This window comes from Erpetoichthys calabaricus, chromosome 3, assembly GCF_900747795.2.
Source record: "Erpetoichthys calabaricus chromosome 3, fErpCal1.3, whole genome shotgun sequence".
In the NCBI taxonomy this organism is placed as follows: Eukaryota; Metazoa; Chordata; class Cladistia; order Polypteriformes; family Polypteridae; genus Erpetoichthys; species Erpetoichthys calabaricus.
Genome location: NC_041396.2, coordinates 61,411,301 through 61,431,979, shown reverse-complemented (window position 1 = coordinate 61,431,979; position 20,679 = coordinate 61,411,301). Strand labels below are relative to the sequence as shown.

The 20,679-nt window shown below is 38.2% G+C and overlaps 1 protein-coding gene across 3 annotated transcripts in view; it reads left to right on the top strand.

Moving 5' to 3' along the window:
* Positions 1–20,679, top strand: part of lpin1a (lipin 1a) — a 104,126-nt gene that overhangs the window by 20,433 nt on the left and 63,014 nt on the right. For 2 of the 3 annotated variants that reach the window (XM_028796850.2, XM_028796849.2), the window contains exons 1-3: positions 6,349–6,710; positions 11,114–11,314; positions 13,129–13,224. In XM_028796850.2, the coding sequence (XP_028652683.1) occupies positions 6,597–6,710; positions 11,114–11,314; positions 13,129–13,224 (411 nt within the window). In that variant the 5' untranslated portion in view covers positions 6,349–6,596. Of the gene's footprint in view, positions 1–6,348; positions 6,711–11,113; positions 11,315–13,128; positions 13,225–20,679 lie in introns of those variants that run through there. The other variant, XM_051924918.1, reaches the window with a different exon arrangement.

Here is a 20,679-nt window from a genome sequence, read left to right as displayed (position 1 = left end):
GAGTGGCTGGGAGGGCCAAAGCCAATATTACCAACACTGGGTATAAGACACACTCTTAATTCTCATGACCCTGACCAGGATAAGGTCAGTATAGTTGATGAACATATTTCGTAAGTATTGGTAGGTGTTTGACTGTTTGACTAGCATTCAAACTCAGTCCTTGAAGCTATGAAATAGCTATCCATTACACATGTCTGCCAATTAATGCATAATATCCATCCACCTATGCATTCATTCATATTCAGGGTAAAGAAGAGAGAAGAGCTGGAGCTCATCCAAGCAGCAATGGATATATGACAAGAACCAAACCTGGACAGTGAGTTGTTACAATATTTTTGTGCTCCTTGAGAACATATTTGAGTGTGATTGTAAATGGTTGCAAAACTCCATCAAGATACATTTTATGTTGTTGTCATCTTAGTTTCTGAAATGCTAGCAAGAGATATGAAAACCTTTCTGCCACAGTGATTTGCACAACTTGCAGCATGTTTACAAAATTACTTTGAGGTTATTACAAGGAGAGATTGTAAAGACAGTGTAACAAAACTGAACCTGTAATGACTTGCATTTAAAGCTTAAATAGGTAGAAGGTTAAATAGAAATGTAAACATATAATTACATATTTTGGCTTGTTTATGATAATTATGTTATCAAAACATCCAAATGGAAGGCAATAGAGCATTTTATCATTTTAGACTGACACCTTTAGCCAAGGCAGCTTACAATTTTTGGGAGATTCAATTGGTTAAATTTTCTTTTTTGTTTTTTTTTTTCTAATGGGAGCACAGACAGGTGTAGTGACTTGCTCATGGTCATACAGTGTCAACAGCAGGATTTGAACACATAAATTCAGGGTTTGAAGCTTAAAGTCTTAACCAGTATGCCACGCTACCTTCCTACTTGGGATTGCCAGCTGAACAGCTTTTGTTTAAGGAAACATGGGGCAGCACTTTTTGCATAGCATCCATATATCCCAGGCAATAACAATGGCTTTGCTTTTTGAAATTTCAGAGTTTACATTACGAGTGTAGGGAAAGTGAAATGAATGAGTGCTTACCTACCACCAGTCTGTTTTGTGTCCTTGTTGCCCAGCTCATCTTGGTACATCACTATCACCAGTCCTAGGTACAAGTAGCATGTCAGCTGCAGCCAACTCAGACTGTCACACAGCCAACACCTCTACAAAATTTTTTAAATGTATCAGAGTAGCTAAACATTGAAAATATTAACAAAATTAGACAAAATTAATCGATTTACAACACAATGATTTACCCAACATGGTGTTACACTGTTGTAATCTGGTAGTTCAATGGTCAGTTCTGCTTCCTTGCAGCATGGGGAGACTACATTTGAATCCTCATCCTAGTCACTGTTGCTTTGTGAATTTCTAAAGATGTCTTCTCTTATCCCAAAGATGTACTGTACAGTATACTAAGCTGATTGGAAGCTGTATGTTGTGCTTTTGTTAGAATTGTATATGAGTACTCTATAATGGTGCAACTCAACAGCTTGGGAAAATTGCCCGAACTTCATACTGCAGACAAGGAAAAATAAAAGTAGTATGTGATCCTTAAAAGACCCTAACAGTAAAGCTTGGGTTGCTGTTGGAAGAGGTACTGTTGAGGCCATCAGGGAGTACTTACCCTGTGATGTGTGTTTGTGGATCCCAATGCCTCAAGGTCCTGACTCTCTGTTGTGATTAAAGATAACTGGGCATTTTTCTAAAAGAGTAGGGTTTATCCCGATGTCCTCGCTAACTTGCCCACCAAGCCCTTATCCATTTTGGCCCCTTAGTCATTCCCAGTCTCTGATTGGCTATCTCTCTCACCCCTTCACCACCTTACAGCTAATTTGTGTGAACGTAATGGCACTATTATTTCTGCAGTCACGTTATCCAGGTGAATTCTACACATTGGTGGTAGCTACTCTTGATGTAAAGCACTTTGAATAGAGAGAAAAGCGCCATATAAATGTAATTGATTTATTATTATTATTTACTATTCTACAGGGACATTTTTCACTTAGCTTTCCCCTATAAGGATGGTATTGAGTGCCTACTTAACCAACGCCAGGTGCTAAATATCATACCATTGGCAGGGCCATCATCCAGCAGGGAGGCACAGATGCAAATACAAGGACCAGAACTGTCAACATGTGAAGTGCATTCTATACCTCTAGGAATGTGACACTGAAAAACAATCCAGACCTTTAACGCTAATGTAAAACTAGTCCTACTTTTTGGTGCTTAAATATGGAGAATAATGGATATGACCCTCAAGAAAATGTAGGAATGTATTGACCAAATATGTTAGTCCAAAACCATCAGCAACAACGGCGTTTGAAGAACAAGCCAAATGTCGGTAGATGCTAAAATTCTGGAAAGGCATTGTAGATGGATTGGCTACACTCTCCCCAAGCCCAATCACTACCATTGAGGCCTTGATGTGGAATCCACAAAGAAATAGAAAAAAGGAGGATGACCAAGTAAAAAATGGTGTAGTGACTTTGAGGCAGATACCAGAAATATGATTCACCTGGAGCCAACAAAAAAGAAAAATTCAGGACTATTGTAGATTTCTGGAGATCTGTTGTTGTTGGCATATGCTTCATAAAGTGTAGTATATATATATATATTTGCAGTTGGAGATCCACAAAGGGAGAAAAAACGAATCACGTATCATAAAATAGTTTTATTCCTGAGCTTTCAACCCCTGTCAGGGGTCTTCATCAGAGGATAATGCTTAGACTTACAAGAATCAAAGGCAATATATAGCAACACATTCAGTGGGGGGTGGAGGGGGGGTGGAGGTGACTAAGTCAGTATGATCAAAGGGGGGGGGGAGGTGTATCGTTAAATTAAAGTGCATATGTCCTTCTTAAGTTGGCATATGCTGGGTTTATGTCCAAGTGTCTGTTGATGGCATTTTCATCTGATAGCCAAGACTCGGCCAATTCTCTGGCGCTTTTTGTACTGGCCTTAAATTTTACTTTCACGTTGTCCCAGTTGAATGTGTGTCCTGTCGATTTAGTATGTGCATATATCAAAGATAGTGCGTCCTTTCTTCTGACGGCGTTGCGATGTTCCTGTACACGTGTTGAGATTTTTTTTGACGTTTGTCCTATGTATACAGTACAGCTGAGCAAGAATTGCATGGAATACTATAAACTGCGTTTCGTGTTTCGGCTGTCGATTTCTTGTTTTTAGCATTAAACAGGACCATGCGCAGATTGTTGTAAAAACAAGAAATCGACAGCCGAAACACGAAACGCAGTTTATAGTATTCCATGCAATTCTTGCTCAGCTGTATACATAGGACAAACGTCAAAAAAAAATCTCAACACGTGTACAGGAACATCGCAACGCCGTCAGAAGAAAGGACGCATTATCTTTGATATATGCACATACTAAATCGACAGGACACACATTCAACTGGGACAACGTGAAAGTAAAATTTAAGGCCAGTACAAAAAGCGCCAGAGAATTGGCCGAGTCTTGGCTATCAGATGAAAATGCCATCAACAGACACTTGGACATAAACCCAGCATATGCCAACTAAAGAAGGACATATGCACTTTAATTTAACGATACACACCCCCCCCCCCCCCCCCTTTGATCATACTGACTTAGTCACCTCCACCCACCCGCCCCCCTGAATGTGTTGCTATACATTGCCTTTGATTCTTGTAAGTCTAAGCATTATCCTCTGATGAAGACCCCTGACAGGGGTTGAAAGCTCAGGAATAAAACTATTTTATGATACGTGATTCGTTTTTTCTCCCTTTGTGGATCTCCAACTGCAAATATGCAAACCGTATCACAGACCTTCTTTTCCATATATATATACTGTATGTATATATATATATATATATATATATATATATATATATATATATATATATATATATATATATATATATATATATATAAATATAAATATATACTGTATATATATATATATATATATATATATATATATATATACAGTATATATATATATATAATATATATATATATATATATATATATATATATATATATATATATATATATATATATATATATATATATAAATATATATATGCAGCACTTAGTAGTGTGAGCTTGTCCATCTTTCTATAAAAAATATTTTTTTTATTAATCTCCATTCATTAGTAACTTACCAATTGTTTATATAAAGTTTTCACATTTGTTTAGCTTGGTGATGCTTCACATTACAAATCACAGTGGTTTCCATATTTGTATAGCAACATGAACAAATCAGATATTGACTCTGTAATTGGAGCAGACCCAACAGGTTCACTTGGTCTTCATGGTCTATTGCTAACATATTCCTTGCAGTGCATTGTTTAATAAACACCCAGTGGTCACTTAATTAGGTACACCGGCTTGTTAACGCATACAGACTTCTCCTGCACAAAGTCAATCACTTGGCTGCAACTCAATACATAAAGAATGTAGACATGGTGAAGAGATTTAGCTGTTCCTCGGTTATATATTAGAACAGGCTGGATGTGAGAGACATCAGAGTAGAATGGCCAGACTCATCTGAGCTACAATAAAGGCCACGAATATTTAAATAAGAACTGGAAGACATAAAAATCAGCAGAAGGCCAATGGGGTCCTATTCCTGTCAGCTAGGAATGAAAAAATGAATCTACTGGTAGGTACATGATCACCAAAACTGGGAAACCAAAAATTTGAAAAATTTTGCCCCGTTTGACAAATCTAAATTTCTCTAGTGACATGCAGAAGGTAGGCCACAATTATAAGTAACAAGCATGAATCTATGGATTTATCCTGGCTTAGGTCAGTGGTACAGGCTGGTGGTGGTCAGGGCCGACTTAACACATGGGCACGCTGGGCAGTTGCCCGGAGCCCCCATGAGCATAGGGGCTCCATGCTAATCTATTTATGTTTTGACTTGCTGAGTGGTTGTGTAGGTAGGGGCCCCAGTGTACTGCTCTGCCTGGGAGCCTAATGCTGTGGTGGTACAGTAATGGTGTGGGTAATGTTTTAATGGCACATTTAACTTTTAAGATCAAATGAGCAGCATTGAAATACCACTGTTGCTGACATTGTATCCCCCTTCATTGCCATGACCTATGCTTTTCCAAGGGGATATGTCCAGTGGAATAATTAGCATGCATCATTTCAAGCTGGTGTTATCAACATGACAGTGATTTCAGTTTACTCTGGTGGCATGCCAGTACCCAGTTCTCAGTCCTATTGAGCAATTTGAGAATGATGTTGTCTGCATAAATTTATGATGCAGCATGGTGCTACTGAGTAACCATTGACAAAAACCTTTAAGGAGTGCATCCAGAAACCTGCTGAATTCATGCTTTGACTAATTCAGGATGTTTTGGAGACAAGTGGGAATCCTAACTGGTCCCAAATTAGGGTATCTAATAAACTGGCCACTGAGCTGCCTCAAAAAATAAGAAATTGAAAATGGCATTGATGTGTAAAATGAGCTGTAACTAACTGGCCCAAGGGGAACATAAAGTTTTACTGCAAGGATGCAGCCTTTCATTGGTTGATTACAGTAAATTCTGTTTCACATCCTAGTAATTCAAAAACTTTTCTTGACCACGGTGTATTAAAAAATATCAATGTTAAAACACGTAATACAATTTAAACAGTCTTTTTACAAATGGCCAGTTCTTATTTTTAAATTCCAACTGGTGGGTTTCACAGACATTGGACAAAGAAGTACTGTTTTTAAGTTTTGAAATATATTTCACATTGCAGCGGTTAACATAAAGGAAGTGCATTTGATTACCACGATGACTACACTGCTGTGGTGAAAGTGATGAGGACAGAAGAGGGAAGGCGTAGGCATTACATTACTCTGCAGACTTCTTATGACAGGCAATGGGGAAAGGTGATTGGCTGATAGGATCACCTCAGTGCTCCACCACCCTTTGCGTGTTAAAATGTGCAGGCGATTGCATTCACCGTCTGCCTACATAAACGTAAGAAGTCGTTTTGGCCCTCTGCGCATAATATTCTGTGAATTTAGAGTGACAAAAGAATTGAAACGATGTATTCAGATACAGCCTCGTAAAGAGGAATTAGAGAGTAGACATAAATATCCTCGCAATGTCCCCTCCCTAGAGGAATCTCATTTGTTCTTTGCGTAAGGATTTTTTGTTTAGTTTTGAACTTCAGTTCAAATGTTATAATTCAAAACTATTTAAACCCGTTACAGATAGGATTGCGAAATAAAACAGTCAAGTACAAGTCTCCAAGTAAGTCTTTAGACCCTGGTTTCTATTTTGTTTTCCTCTTATTGGCTACCTGGCTCCAGATAAGACGAAGCCTGTTATTCAATTGGCTAGGGTAAACAAGAGGCGGGACTAGACGGGCAGTTGAACAGCCCTGAGGAAAACATCAGCATACGGTTGACTTTAGCTAATAGACGTCGAAACACTGGCCTTTTTAACGATTGAATGGTCCTTCGGACCCTAGATGACTAGTGAGGTGCATTTATATTCAGATGTGAAGAGCCTCCCTGTTGCCAGTGAACAAAACCACTAGTCATGTCTGGTTCGTGAGTTCTGTCACCGTGCTAGCTTTAACAGCTATTCTGCTTATGAGAAGTCTGCGCGTGTTGGTGGCACGTCCTGAAAGCCCCTTTGAGGTCAGTGATCTCCTCACCTGGGCGGAGGTACTGGAGCTGATACTTTGCATTAAAACACTTGTCAAGGTGAGTAAATGCCGTAAGCTTGGCTATTATTAAAATACAATAAACCAACATTAGTTTGTGGTACAGACAAATCAAAGCGAAACAAAAGACGTGCATTTGAAGTATAATTGCATATATTCGGTTGAATAATTTCAAGGTTGCTGGCTCCAGTTGCTCTTAGATAAAAGAAAAAACAGACGACAAACCTACAACCAATGTCTAATGTTCATATAATTTGTGTGAAACAAGTTTATAATGTTTGTATCATGTATAATGATTAGTCTGTTGTTGAAATGTTGTTTGTAGTGTCCATCTCCAAAATATTTTGAAGACTTTGATTATTAACTAAACATTACATTTGACGTCCATACAGTATTTAACGTTTAAACCTTAAACGTGATATTTATTAATACACTGTCCGTGCCAACCCTTATCCTAAAAAACATTAACTTAATGATTTAATGCATTTTAATTCATAATGCATTATAATGAATGAATACAATATTTTCAGATAGCATTCTCAGTGTTCAACATTGGATTTACATTTTAATGTGTTTTATTTTTATTTTAAGCATGTATACATAATAAAATTCATGTAATTTATCACTCTTGAGTAAATTACCTTTAAAGGTGAGCAACATTAGCACTGGTATCAATTTTTTATCGTAATGTATAGTAGGTATACACAATAAAACAAATATATCAATGTTGTCTTAATATAATATCTGTAATGAGGATTTGACATTAGCTTAGGTTTGTATTTATTTTTACAGTGACTGAAAACAGGTAGCATATATATATATATATATATATATATATATATATATATATATACTGTATATATATATACTGTATATACACATACACAAATAAGGGTGAAACACATGTTGTGTACCCTTTGCATTATGGGGGAGGTACTATGTAACACACACGCACAACTATATATATATATATATATATATATATATATATATATATATATATATATATATATATATATATATATATATATAGTTGTGTGTAGTATACAGTGTACATAAATTTACTTCAGTCACTGCCCATGTACTGTCATTTCAACTGAACTTGCTGTCTTCAGCCCTCTGCTGAATCTGCTTTATGTACTTTACATTAATATTTCATGGTAGTGCTTTGAGAGGTCAGCCTGTGTCAATCACTAAAAAGGTGTCCCGATATTACTCTGACATTTTAAAAATGTCCTCCACCAAGTTAAAAGATGACATTCCCTGAACTTTTAAAATTATGTTTTATCCCTAGTTATCTTCCATCTGAGCCATTGTAGATTCTAAAATGCTGGAACAGAAATCCTTAGTCTTTTTACCTTCTGGCAAACAAGGCAATTTATTTTTATAGGTTTATTCTCTGTTGATAAATTAGTTCCCAAAGGCATGACATTTCTTTCTAGAAATCAAGTTTATAAATTGGTTAAGATCAGAGGCAATGGCACATTTGCTGACAGGTAGTGGTAGTATGTTAATTACAATATACTGTAAGCATTGTCTCAATATGCACACCTATTGTTGTGCACTGTGCCAAACTGTCTCTAATGGTACTGTTAAATTCAAGTACTATATATCTGTCAGTAAATCTAATTCTGTCCTAAGGTTTAAACTTCTAACACACTTTCCTTTACATTATTTCATTTTTTCCCTTTCTGATTGTATTTTGGCCTTTCAGCCAACCCACCACAGAACACACACACACACCCACACTAGGGCCAATTTGGAATCACCAATCCACCTAACCTGCATGTCTTTGGACTGTGGGAGGAAACCGACGCAGACACAGGGAGAACATGCAAACTCCACGCAGGGAGAACCCGGTAAGCGAACCCGGGTCGCCTTACTGCAAGGCAACAGCGCTACCACTGTGCCAACCGTTGTTACTTTTATTGAAAGTTTAAATGTTATTTCTTAAGTTGTTTGTGCTAAAGTCCATCCATCCATCCATTTTCCAACCCGCTGAATCCGAAAACAGGGTCACGGGGGTCTGCTGGAGCCAATCCCAGCCAACACAGGGCACAAGGCAGGGAACCAATCCCGGGCAGGGTGCCAACCCACCGCAGGACACACACAAACACACCCACACACCAAGCACACAGTAGGGCCAATTTAGAATCACCAGTCCACCTAACCTGCATGTCTTTGGACTGTGGGAGGAAACCGGAGCGCCCGGAGGAAACCCACGCAGACACGGGGAGAACATGCAAACTCCACGCAGGGAGGACCCGGGAAGTGAACCCGGGTCCCCAGATCTCCCAACTGCGAGGCAGCAGCGCTACCCACTGCGCCACCGTGCCGCCTGTGCTAAAGTGCATATTGCAAATAAATTGAGATTTAAATATCACCAAATATCACTAGAGTGGCACAATGTCCATCCATGCTAATGTGTCATCCATGCTTTCCCACATCTGCATGGGCTTATCTCTGAAAACTACATATTTCATCCCACATCCCAAAGACATGTGCATATTACTGATTTGCAATTTTGAATTGGCCCTGTATGGCTGTGAGCACAAGTGTGCCTTGTGGTAGAGTGGGCACTTGTCCAGGGTTGGTGCCTTACATCTTTTGCTGCTAAGCATTGACTCTATCCTCCACAAACCTGAAGAGGAGGTATGATTTTAGATATGATTTAAACTATATACGTCATTTGTACTTGTACATTATAAGATAGACAATGCTTAGTTTATTTATGTAAAGCTTTGCTTGCTGGAGAAATAACTTAGGGGATGAGAAGAGTGTTCACGTGTGATATATAATCTTTGACTTAATTAAAACAGCAATGGATGGGGGGGGGTTAAAGAAATGTTTACTAGTTTTGTAAGTAGTAAACAAAAAAATTAACAATTTGAAAATGAAGAAATCATAAATATTATATAATTTCTGAACATTTCTTCATTGGCATTTATTAAAATTGTTACATGAGTTTTTTTATTGCATTTTTGTTTTGTAATATACATACTTCAAACAATCTTGAATTGGATTATGTGGGTTTTCATTTAGTTATGTTGCTTTCATTTTCAAAATGCCATTCCGGTGTTTCCAGTTGCATTTTTTTGAAATTGAATTACATTTTTGTTTTTACTTAAAAAATAAAACAAGATATGTTTAGCTATTTCTAGCAGATTGGCATGAAGCCATATTTATGCATTTACAGAAGCAAGAGTTTTAGCTGGGGCCAAGAAAGGGACTCATTGCAAGGATTGCCTGCATTGCTTGGCTGTAAATGGAGTTCTGTTCTTAGCAATCATTTTAGAATAGCCCAAGAAAATAGTCCAAGTACTCCATGCATAAAATATATTTGTCTTTTCTTTCAGAACGTAATACTGAAGGCAGTACTTGTTGTTATGTTACAAATAAAAACTGGTTCATCCAGTAACATTAAACAGATGTAAACTGCTATACTCACTGCCTTGTTGAAAACACTTTGTACAGCAGTCATTATAATTTAGTTTTTTAAACAAATATACAGTATGTCTTCCTTTAGGTATGTAAAACAAACATTGTATAATCACATGTTAAATCATTACAGCAGAGGCATTTTGTTTATTTAATTCTTCAAATATATGAAAGTCCCCAATAGTTGTATTAGTTTAGCTTTGTTAGAAAATATTCACATGATTTGATTTAACAAATTAGCTTTTAAGTGGCTAATTTAAATGTAAAAACTTACATAACAAAACATGAAGTACAGTATTATCAGAAATTACATACCTAGGATAAATACAAGTATTTACACAGCCAGGTGGATGTTTTCATTTTTTTAACCTTTAAACTTAAAAAAAAGAAAAGTGAACTGAATTTCTGTCTTTTTAAGTAGGTAAGGAGTATTAGTATATACATAATACACTAGACAAAGCGTAAATCAGTAGAAGTAAGAATATAAACTGATAGACAATTGCAGGACTATGAAAGTAATGATCTAATGTGGTCAGTATACACTTACAATAATACATAAAGAAATATTATGAAGGTGAATACAATTGAAATAGACATCATACAGTCACCTCCTCTGTCTATACATCTCCAGTTGGAATGTGAGAAGCAAATAAATGCTAGATCTTTTGTTTAATTAACAAAGAGAACTGTAGTATGCTGATGGTCATAAAAGTGTCAGATGAAAGTGAGTGAATGTAATTGTGAAACCACAGTACTATTTACTAAACTCCCTCAATTAATAGCAGGGAAAGAAAAATACACCATTGTTATTTAGGAATAAAGCAAGTTGTAATTATTTTTGCTGTTAAAATCTTTTATCCTTAAAATATAAGTGTCAGGGTTTACAGTGTGTCAGTTCTAAGCAATTAATGTAATAAGCACAATTTGAACATTTTTACTTTTACAAAAAAAAAAAATCTCTATTAAGAAAAACTTCCTAACTATGTCTTCTTTTTTTTAATGTAGTCTCAAACCATGAATTATGTGGGGCAGCTTGCAGGACAGATGTTTGTCCAGGTGAAAGAGCTATACAAAGGACTTAACCCAGCAACATTGTCAGGATGCATTGATGTGATTGTTGTGAGGCAGCCTGATGGTAGCTTCCAGTGTTCTCCATTCCATGTCCGCTTTGGGAAAATGGGAGTGCTGAGATCGAGAGAAAAAGTGGTAAGAATATTTAAGTATGTATATAAATGGTACCCAAAATAATAATAATAATAATAGTAATTCTTTACATTTATATACTGTAGCGCTTTTCTCACTATTCAAAGTGCTTTGCAAACTCCACACAGGAAGGACCTGAAACGCGAACCCATGCTCTCCTTACTGCGAGGCAGGAGCACTACCACTGTGAACACTGCATGTTTATATAAATAATAAAAGTTAAAAAAAGGACAATTGTATATTTTGAGGTTCCTGCCGGCCAAATGTTTGCTAAATTATAACCTCACTAAACTGTACAGTTACCTGTGGCTTTACCCTTGAAATAACATTATTAATTATTTTTGATCAGATAAACTACACAACATAATCAGTTCTGGTAATGTTATAGAGGAATAGGGAAAATGCCCCAGACATATAAAAAATCTTCTGTGAGGTTCTTAAAGGTTAACGTTTGTTAAGTCAAAGTACATTTTTTACTATCATATTATATATTTGCCAAAGAAAATTATATGCATAAGGGACGCATTTTGTATTAATTTAAAAATGTGCTTGCAGTTTAAAATGGATTCCAAAGGGCAGGAGTTCAAATGTAGAACAAAAGCTGTAAAATTTGCAGAATACATACACTTGGAGGCAGCAAATTTTTGATTTCAGAAAAAGTGCCTTCCTTGTTTTTGATATGTGTTTATAGCAATAAAAAAATATTGAAAATAATAATTTTATCACAGATTGGCACTATTTTTTCTTAGGTAAGTATACTCTCTGTTTACTTGTCTGTCAAAAGCAACTGCTGTGGGTGTAGTTTTCATGTAAATAGGGAAGTAAAACTGCATGAAACCAGGCATGTGTGTCGAGCTGCTTATCGTGACATTGGCTTTCTGTAAAAACAATTGAAAATGTGTGTATCCAGGCAATGTATTTTTTAAAATGTTTTTAAAAATGCTTTGCTTTAGTACACATTGTCCCAAGGCACATTAATGGATACCATGATTGTGAAAAAAAAATCTTCAACTTGAAAAATACTGAATTTATCCTTTAAGGAGTCAGATGTACAGCCCAGTGGAAGGTTGAAGCATATGACAGACTTTTAAATAAGAGTGCCAGAGTTAGCAGGGAGGAGTATATGTAATAGTTTACTTCTGTACTAGGCATTGCTCTAAAGAATTTGCAAAAACTGACAAGAAAAATTATTACTCTATTACAGCTTGCTAATTAGAAATAATGTGAATATTCCCGTAAAAAGTATTAAATATCAACAGAACTTTTCACCAATATTGTTTCCTTCTAAAACCTATTTAAGAACTCTGAAATGTTCAGTGCCACACAATCACAGAGTTGCATTTCATCAGGCAAACATTTAGTTACAGTACAGTATGTTCTCTGGCTATACAACCCTGCTAGAAGATGTATAGTGCCAGTCATTGTTGGCTTTATTTCAGGCCCTTGTATCAGAATTGTGCCTTCACTTATGAAACATAACTCATTTTTCCATAGGATGTGTTTGCTTTATAAATAACACCCTCGATTTTCTAAAAAAAGGTACATAATTTAGATTAATATATCTGAAAGGGATATATGCCAAAAATTCTCATTTCTGCATTACATTTTTTGCATTTGTTACCATTTTTAAATCGAATATTTTATAGTAGCTTAAATCAACACAATAAATACTTTATACAGTATGTGATGGAATCTCAGTTAAATTTCCAACTTCCTCTGGATTAGTGGCTAGATATGTGTTATTGAAATGTATTATGGCAGTACATACTGAGATTTGATTCTTTTTTTACCATATATGTTTCTCATTCTTTGATTAGGTGGATATTGAGATAAATGGAGAGCCCATTAACTTGCATATGAAACTTGGGCAGAATGGGGAAGCCTTCTTTGTTCAAGAGACAGAGGATGATAAGGTAGGCAAGTACCATACACATATTTACTTTGAAGAGTTTTTCGATTTTGTGATGTTAGGTTTTCAACTCTACTAAATTATTACTGCCAAATTTATTAAATATGAACAAATTATCAAGATTTATTCAACCAGTTCCCAACTGTGCCATTTCGAATAAATGGTCCTGGAGAGTGAGAGCTTATTTTGGCAGAATTAGGCTGAAACTATTCATCAATCTGCAGTCTGTTTATCTTGAGGGATTTTGCATCCAAATTTACATAAAGCGAATTTAAAGAACTAATTAACCTAACAGGCATGACTTTATGTTGTGTTAAGGAACCAAAGATAAACAAAAATGCGTGCAGAAGGAAATTGTTGAAGACAATGGTTGCACTTTGAATAGAAACTAGGTCCCTGGACCTGTGAGTAAGCAGTGCTATGCTGTGTCATTGCAGTGCAATACACTTTCAAAACAGTTTTTGTGTAGAAGTTGACATGCTAAAGTTAATCTATAATTCAGTTTTTTTCTGTTTCTCTTTTGTTAATGTGACATTGAATAGTTAATTTAAGAAATCATTTTATTGCTATTACTTGCAATTTATATGTATGTTCACAGTTATTGAATGTCCATGTTTTCCTCCTGTTTTCCTCCCCATTTCTGACAGTTTTGGCTCCTTTATTTTTGTAAACAATTAATACTTGCAGACAGCAGAAGATATTATAGGATATGTATTTTCTTACTGTTGCAGAACAAATGTCTTCAGCAATTTAGAAATAGTTTATTAGAATAATTGAAATGACTATGGCCTGAGAAACAGGATAAGAGTTGCATTTGACCTTGACCGAACTATGCTGTGCATTTCAATAAGAGCTAAATAAACAAGCCAAATAGGACAGAAGGAGGCACGTACACCACTGCTCTTGATGTGCAACTTAATTTTTCCTGAGATGAACAAGGCTTCAAGTTACATGTACTTTTTTAAAGGCTGCAAATTGCGTCAGGCTAGAGCTTAACATTCAGCAAAAGAACTGTTTGTGAATGCCACTTGTATTGAGCTGCATTATCCTGGTATTTGACTGTAATTAACACCATTGTCTACCCCCAAATGAGAGAGTTATATTTATTGCAGAGAGAAGGAATGTTATTTGAATTTTAAATTGGTAAACTCTTGGTTAGTCAAATGCTAAATATTACCATGTGCAAATGTTATTTGTATTGGGTCTAGATTTCGAATGTTAGAACAATCTTTTGAATTTTTTTGAATTTAATATTCAATGATTTGTCCAATTTGGTGTTTGCTTCAGATTGTTGCTTGTTTCACATGCTTATACATGTAAAGCAGCATAAGAAAAAATATCTAAATTTTCCTTGATTCTTAATTTTACTTTAAGGAGTCTAAATACATTTAATTGCCTGCAATTACAATGATCATTTTACATATCAATTTAAGCAATTCAGTGTGGGACATTTAAAAATAACTATGAAAATAACTAAAGAAATCTACTGACTGTGTTGGGCAGTCTTGTATATGTAAAACTAACATGCAGGTTTGAGGCTGTAAGATTATAATTATCCACTAAACCATTGGTCCGTATCATGTACATACTAATTTGTGCTTGACTGAACTTAAATATTATTTGATGGTTTTGTGTTTAGTTGCCTGTAAACTACTTTTTTAAAGCATTTTATTGATTTTATTAAAATCAAATAACATTCCATACAATCAATTCTAGTTTAACAAAACTAGGTTCGAAAAAAATCAACCCCCACCTATGAGAAAGAGAACTAGGCCAGCAGAGTAAACTAGTAAAAATAAGTAAAAAGATACATTAATTAATGAAGAAAAATAAATAGAATAAAAAAGAGATGAGAGAATCTGTATACTCAATTTAAATGCTTATTCTAAAATGTTATTGATTAGATCCTGCCAGGTTTTGAAAAACTTTTGTACAGATCCTCTAAATGAGAATTAGATTTTTTCCAATTTCAAATAGTATATAACATCAGTTACCCACTGACTTAAAATAGGAGAGTTAGGATTTCTCCAGTTGAGCAAGATAAGTCAACATGCCAATAGTGTAGTAAAGACAATTACAGTTTGTTTGTCCTTCTCCCATCTGGAAGTACACAAAACACAGCTGTTAATGGCATAGTAGGGATTGTGACACCAAGGCTGTCTGAAAGGCATTTAAAGATTTTGGTCCAAAATGATGTTAATTTGGTGCACGCCCAAAACATATGGCCCAATGAAGCTGGAACTTGATTGCAATGATCGCAGGTTGAATTTGCCCTGGAAACATTTTGGACAATTTTAAACAAGACAGATGTGCTCAATATGTAATTTTAAGTTTAATTTTATATTGTATAATGCGCAGACCAGCTAGAGTAAATTCTGTGCTTTGCTACCTTCCACTCCTTTACTGAGATGTTGAATGAGAGATCGTTTTTCCACTATACTCTGGGATCTTTGAAAGGGAGGGACTGTAAAATGTTTTTATATACAGTATTATGGAGATGCTGTCTGAGTCCTCAAGACTAGGGCTGCAACAAAACCTTCAATAGAGTCTCCAGTCACAAAGAACCACATTGGTTTTTGTAACTGCAATGCACTACATGAACGTCTGAGGGCAGTATCGTTTGTTATTGTTTATCAAGACTGCACACAATCCTACCAACAAAGAAGAACGTATGAGGAGAAGAAGAATGTAGAGGAAAAAAAAACCTGGTTACAGTTGCAAGTCGGATAGAGGAGGGGGAAGGAGATGGGAAAAAAATTGAGACAGAAACTTTCTAAAGTGTGGGAGCACTTCACCGAAAAAGAAAAAAAAAGTTGAATACAGATTATGCAAAGCGGAGCTTTCTTTTCATGGCAGCACCACCGCGATGCATGAGCAACTGAAACACAAGCATCCTGGAGCTGTGATGCCGCCATCTCTTGAGAGATAAGTTTTAGCGAGTAAAGTTAGTGTCACGTGTTAACGTTAATGTTTGTACTATAATGTGTATATCAAGGTTTCGACAATGATAGTTAACCCTTAAACCAACACATACTTGGGGGTTAATGCACCCCTAGATGCCAAATACTTTTTAGCTGCACTTTTTAAGTAAACGTCACAATTCACAAAGAAAATGTGAAATTTTAATGGCACACGCATTTTTTTTCATTCAAAGAGCATCAGAATTACTGCAACATTAATCATTTTACACACTGCAAATGAGCTGTAAAAACTATTAAAAAAACTACTGTAATAACAATGTATTATTATATGTTCAAGGTGCAACTGAAGCCATTGATGAAATTCAGTAAGTCACCAAGCCAACTGCACTTGAACTGGCTGCACGCAAACACACGGTGGTAAACGCTGATGATTGCAGGCTCGTCTAGTGCAGCGGCTGAATCCCAGAGACAGTGTTGCTGCAGTTCTGCTGGAGCCGGCAGTGGTCGTGAGCTGGCTGCTCAATGAATATACAGCACTGACTGATCAGCTCCGGCGTGCTGGCAAATTGCTCTGTGAAGCAAATATAGTCGGTTGTGGGGTTCAATGAATGTACATCGCCGAATATACTCACCCCCTGCATGCCGGCAAATTGCACTGAGACACGACTATAGCCGGTTGCGGAGTTCAATGAATGTATGTCGCCGCATATACTCGGCTTCGGCGTGCTTCCAAATTGCACTGGAAACCGACTCTAGCCGTGTTGCGGCATTCAACAAATGTACTTTTCCGAATATACTTGGCTCCGGCGTGCTGGCAAATTGCATTGGGAACTGACTATAGCCGTTTCTGGCGGTTTAAGGGTTAAGTGAATATAATTTCAGTTGTTTGCTAACGTGTTTGGAGCTATAGTAAACGAGTGAATAGGAGTAGCTGAGCTGTCCTAGTTTTTTTTTCTTCTTTTTCATATAATATTTGAGTTCATATGAATAGTAAACCATCTCTAACTAACGTTAAGTAACTTGTGTTTTGGAGTATATCAGTAATTAGCTTGTTACATATTTTAGTCCGTTATTTTTTTATTTTGGTGTAATATAGTACATGATGTGATAAACTACAACACTTTTCCTTCAGAGTGTGATGATTAAAACATCTTTCTCTGTCTGTAAAATCATTCTTCTGTATTCCTGCTACCTCTACTCCCTAGCAAAAAAAGAGAGGAATTGCACTGGGCAGTGGCAGTTGACAGGTAAGCCGTTTCGAAGGAGGCTAAAATTGAGAGTGGTCAAGCTTCAGAAAGCGAATGGAGTGGTGATTATGACATGCATGAAAAAGTGTTACCATTCTCTTTCACAAGTCTTGTCACATCATTGTTGTCATGCAAAACGCTAATGTTATCTATGACAGTGTAACAGGTCATCTTTTCACTTTTTCATATTGGGTCATTACAAGTAGCCGGTTTCCATTTTAATGCCAGAGTGGTAGGTGCTGTGTTCTGAGCTGACCTGGTAAACACAAGGGACTAGCAAACTCCAAAGCATACACAATAAAGTGATGAGTGTGTTTAGAGACCTCTTCTTCTGCTCTCCATTCGAACACTGCAGATACATATGTCAAGTAAATGTGATTTGCTAAATTGTATATGGTTGCATTAGATATGAAGACTATGTAATTAAAGATGTAAATCATACAGAAGAAGTGGTACACAAAAAACTGACATTTTGATTTTGATTGACAGGAAGTGACTTAAAAAACTCATCCATCCATCCATTTTCCAACCCGCTGAATCCAAACACAGGGTCACGGGGGTCTGCTGGAGCCAATCCCAGCCAACACAGGGCACAAGGCAGGAACCAATCCCGGGCAGGGTGCCAACCCACCGCAGGACACACACAAACACCAAGCACACACTAGGGCCAATTTAGAATAGCCAATCCACCTAACCTGCATGTCTTTGGACTGTGGGAGGAAACCGGAGCAAACCCATGCAGACACGGGGAGAACATGCAAACTCCACGCAGGGAGGACCCGGGAAGCGAACCCAGGTCCTCAGGTCTCCCAACTGCGAGGCAGCAGCGCTACCCACTGCGCCACCGTGCCGCCCTTAAAAAAACTCAGTAAAAGTTAATTATTGTTCTATAGTTTTTGTATTTTCATCTATCTAATAATATAAAATAATGTTATAATGAACATGTTTAGCACTGTTGCAGTTAGCAATTCACATTTTAGTAACATATTTTGACTTATAGTACTGATTACACCGTCATAGTTCACAACTCACGTGCAGACCAGAACAGAATGTTCCTTTTTGCAAGGAACTTGAAGAATCTGGCCAAACCAAAGAACGCTAGTGTGGTTGTTACAGCCCTTTCCCAAAGAACCAATTGAAGAAAAAAACCACCTGGTAACCCGCAGATTTGACTCCTTGTGCAGGGCCATTCACTGTAAAGGGGCATGGTCCGTGACAAGGGTGAATTCCCGGCCCAGCAGGTAGTACCTCAGCTGAGTAATCGCCCATTTAATCGCCAAAGCCTCTCTCTCCACTGCCACGTACCTGGTCTCCCAGTCTAACAGTTTCCGGCTCCGCTAGGGGTGCTAAACATGGTTTTAACCTTAGCGGAGTCTGTTAAAGGAACCTGCCAGTACCCCTTTGTCATGTCCAGTGTGGTCAAATACTGAGACTGTCCGAGCCTCTCAAGGAGGTCGTCCACTCGTGGCATTGGATAAGCATCAAATTGGGAGACAGACCCCCGTGACCCTGTGTTCGGATTCAGCGGGTTGGATAATGGATGGATGGATTAAGCCGACGGAAGTCATTGCAAAACCTCCAACTCCCGTCAGGATTAGCGACCAACACAATTGGGCTGGACCAGGGACTATGACTTTCCTCAATTACACCTATTTCCAGCATGTGTTTGATCTCAAGCTCCACTTCAGCCCTTTTTGCCTCGGGAAGACGATACAGGCGTTCTTGGACTATAACCCCGGGATCTGTCACAATGTCGTTCTCAACCAGAGAGGTCTGTCCGGGGTTTTCACTCACTACCTCCCGGACAGGCAGGATAACTGTTTCCAACTCCCGGCCTTGTCTGGGACTTAAATCCGCACCGAAGTTAAGGCTAGCCGTGTGAGCAAAGAGTGAACGGGGCTGACCGGAGGAGGGATCGGGATCCCTGTCCTTCCATGGTTTCAGCAGGTTTACATGATAAACCTGCTCCCTTGGCCAACAATTGGGTTGACTCACAAATAGTTGACGAGTCCTTTCCTCTCCTTAACTTCGTATGGGCCTTGCCAATGGCCAAGCAACTTAGAGTGGGAGGTAGGTACTAGGACCATGACACAATCTCCCAGGCGGAACTCCCGGAGAGCGGTGCCACGGTTGTAATAACGGACCTGTGCTTCTTGAGCCTCTTCCATGTCACTTTTAAGGAGGGGCCGAATCTTACCAAATCTATCGCGTAATTGCGTGATATATTCCAATATATTTATAGAGGGAAGAGCTTCTTCTTCCCATCCTTCTTTTAAGATACTGTATCTAATATGCCCCGGGATTATCACCCATACAGCAATTCAAAAGGGGAGAACCCCATGGAGGCTTGTGGAACTTCCCGATAGGCAAAAAGGACGAGGGGAGGAGCTGATCCCAGTTCCTTCCATCCTCGCTGACCACCTTACGCAGCATTTGTTTGAGAGTCTGATTGAATCTCTCCACCAAACCGTCGGTTTGAGGGTGATACACTGCGGTCTTTAAATGCTTTATTTTCAGTAACTCCTTGAACGTCTCCTAGGTAAAAGGCGTCCCCTGGTCCGTTAAGACTTCCTTGGGGATGCCCACACGCGCAAAGACCCCTAGTAATTCCCGTGCAATGGCTTTGGAAGTGGCTGAACGCAACGGAACAGCTTCGGGGTATTTGGTAACATAATCCACAAGGACCAAAATGTACTTGTGTCCTCGGGCTGAGGGCTCTAGAGGGCCGACTAAATCGACCCCAATTCTGTGGAAGGGAACATCAGTCAGGGGAATAGGAGCGAGAGGAGCACGGTCCCTCCTAGGAATTTGTCGCAATTGACACTCCGGGCAGGAAGTGCAAAAGCGACAAACCTCCTTATTGTTTCCCGGCCAGTAGAAGCGGAGCTTGATCCGCTCCAGGGTTTTCTCGGTGCCCAAATGGCCACCTAGGAGGTGGGCGTGTGCTAACTCACAGACCTGCCGCCGGAAGGTCCGCGGGATTAGCAGTAGCCTTCTCTCCTGCCCGTCATGCTCAGCTATGCGATAGAGAAGGTTATTTTCCAACACAAAGTGAGGAGTCTGTGGCATCGACTGGTGAGTGCGCTGGCCATTGACTAGGAACACTGCATTTTTTTTGACCTCAAGGGGCGTGGTTGCTTCCCGTTCCGCCGCGGCACTGGTGGATGACGTGTCGGCACGCGACGGTCCGGGAGTTGCCACGTCACTCAGGACGACCGCTTCGTCTCTCTCTGCCGGTTGATTACAAGGCGTGGAGGCAGCTTGAGACCGCTCATCTCCGTCCACAAGTAG